This window comes from Bacillus rossius, chromosome 5 (genome assembly GCF_032445375.1).
Source record: "Bacillus rossius redtenbacheri isolate Brsri chromosome 5, Brsri_v3, whole genome shotgun sequence".
Taxonomy (NCBI): Eukaryota; Metazoa; Arthropoda; class Insecta; order Phasmatodea; family Bacillidae; genus Bacillus; species Bacillus rossius.
This window is the reverse complement of record NC_086333.1, coordinates 1,509,338-1,519,949: the sequence shown is the minus strand read 5'-3', so window position 1 is coordinate 1,519,949 and position 10,612 is coordinate 1,509,338. Positions and strand designations below refer to the sequence as shown.

General features: G+C 36.1%; 1 protein-coding gene across 2 annotated transcripts in view; it reads right to left on the bottom strand.

Annotated features, from left to right (window-relative positions):
* Positions 1–227: 227 nt before the first annotated feature.
* Positions 228–10,612, bottom strand: part of LOC134531547 (ribonuclease Oy) — a 56,082-nt gene continuing 45,697 nt past the window's right edge. The window contains exon 5 of one of the 2 annotated variants that reach the window (XM_063367238.1): positions 228–9,084. In XM_063367238.1, the coding sequence (XP_063223308.1) occupies positions 8,854–9,084 (231 nt within the window). In that variant the 3' untranslated portion in view covers positions 228–8,853. The remainder of the gene's footprint in view (positions 9,085–10,612) is intronic. The other variant, XM_063367239.1, reaches the window with a different exon arrangement.

Below are 10,612 nucleotides of genomic sequence, written 5' to 3'. Positions count from 1 at the left end.
GTGAATTGAATAATGTGTGACTACAGTGAAACATAATTATAACAACGTACCTCACTATAAAAGATTTCTCACTTTGAAATATATATTTTCAGTTACCAGCAAGGTGTTTTACATTTAGTAACAGTTAGTATAAAGTACTTTCATTATTAAAGTACCAAAAACATTGTAATGAGATTTTACTGTATAAGCTGAAAATAAATGATACATTCAACCAAAAAAAGAGTAAATTTATTTTTTATTTTCCTTATTTTATGAGAGTTTGTAGCCAAACAGTACGATTTTAAAATAATCAGCAATCATTTGCTCTTGAGAAATACAAAAATATTTTGAAAGAAAATTAAGAAGTGTGGATGGACTTAAAACAAATATTTATGTGTGTAACAGCTTTATAGCACAAATATATTTGTTTACTACTTATACCAATTTTATATAACATTTCTATCTCATTCTGTACCAGTAACTACTACAGGTCAAATTACTGACTGGTATAAATTCATTAGAATGTTCTTGTAAATACTATGTAACTGAGAGATCAAAATGTACTGCAAACTATTTTTTTGTGTGATATTAAAAATCAAATTTGAAAATATACAACATAACATCCATTATCGATCATAATGCAGAGGAACACCTGACCCATAATGACATCACAGGGAACAGAACTACACAGCTTATTTGGAAGAAAATGAAGATTAGATTCCTCTAGACACCACTGTGTTAGTAAAAATAAAACTATTCCGAGTGGGTCATTAAGGTAGACGCACGCACAGCAGGAATATGTATGCACATTGCAATTGGAGCATTAGAATTTTTGAACGGGTACTCCATCCTGTGTGTCTTTCAGTCATCCACATTGTACGAACCAATATGTACGATGCAGGTAGGCACTGTCTTTATTTAATAAAATATTGAAATGTACTTCTTAAATCCAATCCATGTCATTGGTGCCGTGCATGAGTTGATTACAAGTTTTTCATGCGCCTACCTTTTACATCAACACAGACTTAACAATACACACAATATATGCATATCACAGACAATCCACACATCATCTGATTAAAAAGACTAGTTCTGATTCACTGTGCTATAGTTTAAAAATGAGTATTATAATTTTAAACAAAAATATATGAGCAAACCAATGGAAAATATATAACCAGGCCACAAACTTTTCAACAAATCAATTAGTTAAATTTTTCACCGAACTTAAACCAACAGATAAGAATACACAGATGGTTATCTTTTGTTTGTTCCTGTACTTAAATTGATACTTAAGTTTGTTGTTTATACTGGAGGCAAGAAGATGGAAAACAGGGTTTAGCTACAACTAGTCACTAAACAAAGAAATCTCATGCACAAAAATGATTACAGTCACCAACAGCATATTAACACACTCTTGACATCCTTAATGCCTAATTTCATCATAGAAGTGCACAATACAGTACCGTGTTCATATCTGCCAACTTTTACGATTTTCCCGTAATTTGTACGGAAAATAATTCATATTACGATTGTACCGAAATTCTGAACATCTTACGATTTTTGTCTGTCCAAAAATGCAGTATAATATTTTAGTGCTCAAATAAATGTACCGTTTGAGCAGCATTTGTTATTGTTTAACAACATGACGTCCGCAATAATATGAGAATAATGGAGTCAGAAAAAAATCGTTCCGAAAAGAAAGTAATTTTTGTAAGTTTCTTTGGAACACAGCAGGCTGGCTGGAGACGAGTGATAACGACTTAACCGTTTATGTACGAGTGCGGTAAATATTTTATAAGTTAGCGCTTGTAAGATAATATGATTTCATAATGGCTACGAGTAGTAAAAAACAATATGAACAGGTGTTTCCGTCATCTTACTCAGAATTATTTCCTTTCATTACTAAGAGTGAAAAAGGCTCTAATTTTGCGTTTTGTAGTGTTTGTCGTTGCGACATTAATGTTTCCCATGGCGGCAAGCACAATATTTCCTATCACGTCAAGAGCTTGAAACATGCAAATAACGCGAAGCTTGCAGAAGAAAACAAAAAAAAAATCAGAAGTTTTTTTCCGTGAACCGCAACAGTGACAGTGATGTGATTAGGGCGGAATGTTATTTTACAAGCTTTTAGTGGATCATAACCTTCCATTCAGCGTCGCTGACCACGCCGGGAATTTGTTTCGAAAAATGTTCCCAGGGTCTCATATCGCAAAAATGTACAGCTGTGGGCGCACTAAAACTGCAGCAATAGTAAAAGAAATGGCTTCCAATACTACTACTTCAGTAGTAAAGTGCTTGCAAAGTGGCTGATGGAAGCAATGACACAAGTAATAAGTTATATACTCTCGTGGTAACTTATTACAACCCTGACTGCAGGTAGTAACTAGTTGTGTTTTGGCCATACCTTCATTGGAAGGTGCTTCTACTGGTAAAAATATTGGGTAGTTATTGCTATCAGTACTTGAAAGCATTAATGTGCCAATTCATAATTGTATAGGTTTTGGCTGTGGTTGGAGTTAAAAATGGTGTTATTTCTGTATTAAAAGAAAAGCAGCCAAATTTAGTAGTCATAGGTTGTCTGTGCCACTTAATTAATTTGGCTGCAGAAAAGGCTTCTGCAAGTTTGCCAGTGAGGGTGAAAGAAATACTTTTAAAAAGAGCTAAACATGCTTCTGTACAGTATCTGCAAAATTCCAGTGCACAGTCAAGTAGTCGTAGGGAATAAGTTACTGTTTTTTTCCTACACTGTGTGTTTGTGTGGCAGTTTTGTGTATATATTAACATTAACTCATAATTAGCAAATTTAACTACATTGACAAGAAGTGATTTTTTTTCTGAACTGATAGTAATGACATGCTCTAAAGTGAACTTAATTTTATGATTTGTGCTCCAAAAGGAAGAAACTAAAGGACTTATGATAAAGGCCTATCTCGGTAAGAAAAAATATATATATACATTAACTTGTGTACATGTGTATTAAATCATTTATTTTGTATTCAAGCTGTTAAGTATTAATAAATTACAGTAACTTTTTATTTAACTTTCGTATTTTGGGTAGAGACGTGGTGTTATCAATGCAAAATAAACACGTATTTTCTGGATATCTTATTTTAAACATCGTGCCTGATTTACGCTTTAGATTTGTTAATTTGGAAATCTTACTGCTTGCACTCCTAACAAGTTGGCAGGTATGCTTGTTTTATCACAGAATTGTCACACATTTTATACTAAAATCAAGTTTAAAAAATAGGGGTGCAACGTTTATGCGAAGAAAAAAAATTTGTTAGGTAAAGTTAATCATAAAAACCAAACCCATTCATGCAAAGTACGTTTATTTAAAAGTGGAGTATACAAGAGCACGCCGAACAATTTAAATTAATAAGTCATGCAACAAAAACCTTTCTTCAACTTGAAATAGAAAAACAAAATGTGAATGCGTATGCGAGCCTGAACTAATGCGTAACTATCGTCGTAGTACACACTTACCACGAAAGAGTGCGGGCCATCAAATGTAGTTAACTCGGCACTCGACAGAGAGCGCGCGTTTCATGCAATTGGCGAGATAACGATATTCGACTACGTGCGCGCTCTATACGGGAAGCAACATAACCAAATATATGAATGATGCCAACTAGCACTGGCTACATTTTTATAAGCGGTACAGATAAAAGACAGATAAAGGTTATAACGTGTAAAAACATCTTTAAAAGAAAATATACACAATAGACAACTTCGTATTTCCGTTAATTAAATAATTAAGTGGTAAAGTCCGAATAAATATTAGATTTATACTTTAAAATACATTGTTTTATACGGAAAAGATACCTACACAAAGTGCTCGAAATCTAATAGCGGGACCAAAAACATCATGTAACGTTTACGCGAGAGGTTTTTTAATCCAAATTTTGATGCACTAAAATATTGGTGCGACGATTATGCGATAAAAGAGGGTATTTAACGTAAACCAATTCAATGAATTTAATCCATAACAACTGAAACTAAAAGGAGGGTGGTAACATTATAATCGCGAACTTTTATCTTGCAATCAGGAACGGCTTAGTTGAAAAACAACATGCTCTGCCTGTAAAGTGCATCATGTTTGCTTCCTGAACCTCTGCAGGGGGAAGGAATAGTCACGCCACGTTCCCCCGGCCACCGCATATCATAGCACCACTGGCTTTCTGAACCACCTGTTTTGAACTGCAGCCGTATAACTGTTTGCTGTTTCAAGAAAGGCCATGTGGCAACAGCAGCAACAGAAGGGCTCAAGTAAATAACAATAAATTAATGTTCACATACTATGTACTGGAACTGTGATCCATTCAGTCATTTTCCTAAAATCATAATAAAAAAATTTTGAAGTTGGATTATATTCAGAGTTGCATTATTTTTGGGTAAATACAGTATTTTTTCATACAAGGTACATTTGTGAGGATCACACACCATTTCTTTTCTGAGTACATTACCAAGCACAAAATGCTTGTCTTCAATTTCTTCTCACACTAAATATGTTAGGAATGCACAACAATGTGCTTTATTCTATTGTGAAGAATTGGGTGACGTGTTTGTGCTCCCTGTCTGTCAGTTCATTCTGCAAGCAGCTGATTGTCTCGTAATCATTCTTTACCTTTGAAATAAGTGGCTGTTAGTCGCTTGTACTCCATCTTAAGTTGCTTTTAAACAGGTTTAACTTCAGTTGTGAGTGGTTCTAGATCAGTTTATTTCCTTCATAAACTCACCTGGGACTCAATTTTTTGCAATAACTTTCCTCTTCCAATTTTGACACCCTGACAGCCATCAATATTTTAAGTTGATTTTTATGGACCTGTTTAAGTAAAAATAGTTTGATCTGCATTTAACATTTTATTGGAAAGTTTAATGTATAAGGATGTACCAACTTAAAAAATTTCAGACATGAATTTACACAAAAAAATTCAAATATACAAATACTGTATATACCTTAATATAATGCAATGAATTTTATTAAAACAGCTAAAGCTGAAAGTAAGGGTCAGAGTATAATCGCAAACCTACATCTTTGCTGCTGGCAGAATGTTTTGAAACGGCGCGGCGAGACAACTATTTTAAGGTCGTGGCCAAAACGTGAAGTAACAGCGCAAATAGTTTGAGCTTGGGTCAGTATCAGAAGTGATTGTCGTTTGGTCGCTTGTGCTGTGTTTGGCATTGTAGGAAAGTGAAATTTTTTTATAAAATGGATACTGTAGAGAGTTCACAATTTAAAATGTCAAAAGGACTGAGACAAAGTTATGATGCTAACTGTAAGATTATAGTGGCAAATCACACAATTCAAACCAACAACTGCCAAGCTGCTCGTAAATATGACGTTACTGAAAGCAACGTGCGTAATTGGAGGGCGGATTTGCTTCGTCTCAAGAATGCAAATGGTTCAAGAAAAGCATTCAGAGGGCCTAAAAAGGGATGGTATTCTGATATTGAAACCCACTTGGTAAATTCTATCAAAGAGAAGAGACGAGACCGAATTCCAATTTCACGAGCCGTAATAAAATTAAAAGCCGAAGATATTGCTCGTGAATCGAACATTCTGCGGCTGAGCTTCAAGGCAAGTACTGGTTGGTGTGTAAGAATGATGCGCCGTTACGGTTTTTGCTAGCGGTGCAGAACACAACTAGCAAAAAACTGCCAAAAGATTTCCAAGGGAAAATGATTAAATTTCAGAACTAAGTAATTGGTTTGCGAAAACATTATTATTTGTACAGCCAAATAGGAAATGCTGACGAAACGGCAGTGTATTTCAACATGCCCAACAACAGTAACGTTGAAACAATAGGCATTAAAACTGACACCATGAGAACGTCTGGATAATAGAAGCTGCGAATCATGTCGAAGTTATCCGTTTTGACAGATGGCAAGAAACTGTCACCATTCATCATCTTAAAAAGGAGAACTCTTACCAAAGAAGCGTTTCCGCCAGACATAATCATTCGTTGTCAAGAAAAAGGCTGGATGACGAGTGATTTGATGCAAGAATGGTTACGACTCGTGTGGAATCGACTCCCAGGTGCACTTCTGAAGAAAAGGGGCATGTTGGTCCCTTGATGTGTTTCTGGGACATCTGACACCTGAGGTTAAAACTACAATAAATAATCTTAAAACAGACTTGGCTGCTACACCAGCTGGAATGACAAGCCAGCTACAAGTTCTTGTTGTTATTGTCAACAAGTCATTTAAGAAAACCTTCGGCAACAGTATAGTGACTGGCTGTTTAGGCAGTAGCAGCAGCAGCATTGCAGACATTGACAGCAACATAACAAACTCTGTTAATATATTATCTTTGAAAGATTTGTGCTAAGATTACATGTGCTAAGCAATGGTGTATGTCCAAAAGCCTACATCAAGTCTGTTAATATATCTATGTAAAATAAGTGTTAATGTAAATACTATTGTTTAGTGTTGTGACAAAATTCAAATTTATATTAGCCTAGATAAGTTTAACTATTTAAATTTTATTACATATTTAATTTAAAAAAATTAAGTGTTTGGTCTTTTAACTGTGAATTTCCTCTCCATAATTGTATATTTCAACTGTGTTCTCCTCCCTGGACTCATTCAGAAAGTTTGGTGCCACATTATATTTAAAGTTGGGAATCCTTGGGTAAAACGGTAATAATTGTATTACGAATGCACCAGTTTACATAATATTCAAAACGAAATTCTGAACCTCGTCCAAGTACCTTTCAAGTTAGGTTCATTGCATGTGCAAATTTAATTGTGCTGAGACATTACAGATGTATCAAATGTGATTGGTTAGAAAATTATTTTATTTGTGTCAAGTCCATAGCACTATTTGAGATCACAGCATCACATGGCCTAGGCTGATCAACGGGGCTGTATACTTCTATATTCAACAGTAATCTACATATACAATATCTTGACTATCTGACACAATTTGTACATTTGTACGTATTTATTTTTATTTGCTGATGCCTTACAAATAAAGGTCTGAAATGGGAAATGTCATCAGACATACACAAAGCCAAGTGCTTGTTGCAAGTACTCCTGGAGACTTCAAAAAGCACTCCTTAGTGTACAACTACATAGCAAACAGTGCAGAACAATTTCTCCTATTACACTTCCTTATTTTACACCTTCCAGCATTTCAGACCATTTACAATGACAATGCTATTTTTTTTCTCCCATTTATTTGATTTTTATTTTTTTTTTTTATACTGTATTCACCCGAAAATAAAGTGATGAGTTTTACCAAAACTGCTGAAAATAGAAGTAGAGATCACATTATATTCGTAAACTTGATTCTTGTCATTGGGAATAGCTGCCTGAAAACTGCATGACTTGTGTCACTTTGGCCAGGTGCTTCCAGGCGTGACAGATGGGAAGATAACATGTGGACTGAGGCAGAGATGCAAATGGAGTTTGTCTTCGCTGCGGCTGCTTGTGAAGGCACTCCTCCCCTCTTTCACCCTCCCAGACGACCACCGTACATCACCGCAATCTCCGCTTTCCGAACAACCACTTTTGAATCCGTCATAAAACAATAGAAATTTATTAAGTAAATTCACTAATTCTAATAATTTTCCAGTGCTATGTACCTGAATTGTGATTTACACTCCCAAAAGACATATTTCATAAACTCATAATCAAAAAATTTGGGGTTGCGTTATAATAAGGGCTGGGCCGATCACTCCGATAAAGATCATTTCGGCCAATGATCGGCACCGATCATTGCCGATCACTGATCAGACAAATTAAGAACTAAATAGCTTGTTTGATGTTAATAATAAAAATCTAAAAAAAAAAATTAATGAAAAAGTTACCTTATGATAACTTACCATTTATTTAACACTTCTGACAGACAACAATTTGTTCATAGGTTTTTAAAAATCAACAATAATATAATGTAAGCTAAGTATTTGCTATTTCTACTATTTCTAGACCTTCCTACCCCACAAACCAAAGTACCCATACAACACTCTTCACAGGTCTTGAAAATAAGTGCTTTAAAGAATCACTAAAATAGACAACAAGTCACCAAGCCTAAATTAGAAATAAAGAAAAAAAAATATCAGAAATGTTTGTTTGTTTTTACAAACAACTTTATGCAACAGAACAATTTTCAATAAAATTTTAACTTTAGAAACTTAGAATACAAAACAATCAGATTGTAAGGAAACAATAACAAACAGGTATATTAGTTCAAAGATTAATGAATGCACAAAATATGAGATCCATGCCTTGGTAAAGAGCGTGCACCGTTTTCATAATCATTGCTAGTTTGCGCCACTAGTCTCGCTTCGGTGCTGGTCATAGATGCTACCAGCGAAGTGCACACTCTTCCTGATGCTATCCATATATATGGCGCAGTAAAGTTAAATCTTACGTTTGCAAAGGTAAACAATGGACGTTTTTCAATAAGCATTACACAAAGTTTATAAGGAGGAATAAAACCAAACCATTTGTGAATTTTGGGACTTTTCCGCTTCGTAAAAACGTATGAAACGGGAAATTAAATATTTTATTAGTGTATGTTCCGGGAAAATAAACCATTGTAAATATATTACTTTCGGCGGGACCAAAATTAAGCGGCGTATGACACGGGAAAATGTATGAAACAGGAACGTATCATCGAGGTTCTACTGTACTGTAAATTCGTGTTTTTGTTGATACGTAATTGTAGGCCTACCTTATTTAGTTATTTTGTAAGTAAATTTGAAACGTACAACTTTGGATTTGTAAGCTTAATTCAGTGTTTATTAATTTTGATTTAGTATGTAATGATCGGCGTATGGTGATCGGTATATAATTTGCAGATCGGTACCGATGCCGATTATTGTGATCGGTGATCAGCCCTAGTTATTATTTGAGGGTAAATACGCCTCAGAGGGTGGCCCAGTGCAGCAGCTGCAGGCCGCGCAGCAGGCCCAGCAGCCAGGGGGCTCTCAAGGGCTCGCCCGGCCCGGGGGCCAGCGCCGAGGGCCCGGGGTACAGCGCCCGCTTGTCCGGGGGACAGTTGGTGTGCGTCGCCACGCCCGCTATCCCATCGCAGTCCGTCAGCTCCAGCGACTTGTTGAAGCAGATCCTCACCTCCGCCAGGTACGCCTCTCCCTCCTCAAACAGTCACAATGTCACATCTCAGTTCGTGAATTTCCCTGTTCGTAATGCAACATTATTTGAAGGTTATAAGTCTAAATACAGTTGGGAAAAAAACATCTCACAAACATTCACAAAGTTGATAAAGTCCCATGGTCACTTCGCATTCGCGGTACCATTGAGGACGCATATTCCTTCGCACGACTGCAAACACAACAGCGGTGTCATGGGCTCGTGCCAACGTACCGGTCAAAATATTATAATTATTTAAAAAATATAAACCGAGATCAAAAATATGGCTCATCCCAGACCAGCAGACGCTAACTAAATTCTCTTTTATCTACAATTAAATTTGAGGTTTGTGAGCCCCCGAAATACGCACTTTAAACTATTCAACATTACAGTGGAGTCCATAAAAGCAATACAACTACATCTAACCATATAGCTGCATAGCTCCATCAATTAGTTGTGTAACGGTTAAGAAAGGTACTATAATAGAAATGAATGGCCGCAATGAACATGTTCAGAAACTTGAGGATTTCTTAGCTGTGTTTGACTTAGAGTGGACAGTTGAAATGTCAAGAAAGGCACACAGAACATAGGCTGAGCACAAGTGGAATAAGCCCAAAATAGTTCCCTTAGAACATGGTATTTTACAGCTTAACAAATTTCTTTTAAGTAAGGATATGGATTTGTCACTTGAACTAAAGAAATCAGCAACAAAAGAAAACTTTATGCTACTCTGTGAAATTACGCTTTGCCGAACGTTGTTGCTGAATCGTAGACGAGTAGGTGAAATCCAGTTCATGAAGCTCTCAGACTTTCAGAAAGCTCCAGATTGTGACATGAGTGACATCTTCCAAATGCTCACAGAGACAGAAAAAATTCTGGTGAAGACCATGAAAAGGGTCGAAACTAGGGGGAAGAAAGGGAGAAAAGTGCCCGTCATTTTTACAAAGGACTTGCAAAATGCAATTAACTTGTTGATTGAAAAATGAAAGCAGTGTGGAGTTTCAGAAGAAAACAACTTCCTATTCCCTTCTTTGAACCACCAATGTGGGTACCATCGGGCCGATGCAGTTTTGTGTAAATTTGCATTACACTGTGGTGCGAAAAACCCAGAATCGCTTACATCAACCAAATTAAGGAAACACGTTGCAACAATGAGTCAACTACTCAACTTAAGAGAACATGAATTAGATGCTCTGGCTAAATTCATGGGGCATGACGTAAGGATTCATCGAGAATATTATCGCCTCGCGGAGGACACAATGGACTTGGCTAAAATTGGAAAGCTTCTAATAAACATGGAGGCAGGAAATCTACAATCAATGAAAATAAAAATTTAGACGAAATTGATGTCAATGGCTACGTCTCAGAAGAAGAAGATACAGATGATGATTTCACTATGGATGCTGAGTTAAGTGAAGAAGCTCCACTTTAACAGGAGATAAGTTCCGAACTACCAAATTTAAATAAATTACCTGCTACTCATTCCAGTTCTAAGAAGAAGAAAACAATAAAGGGAAGACCGATGTGGACACAG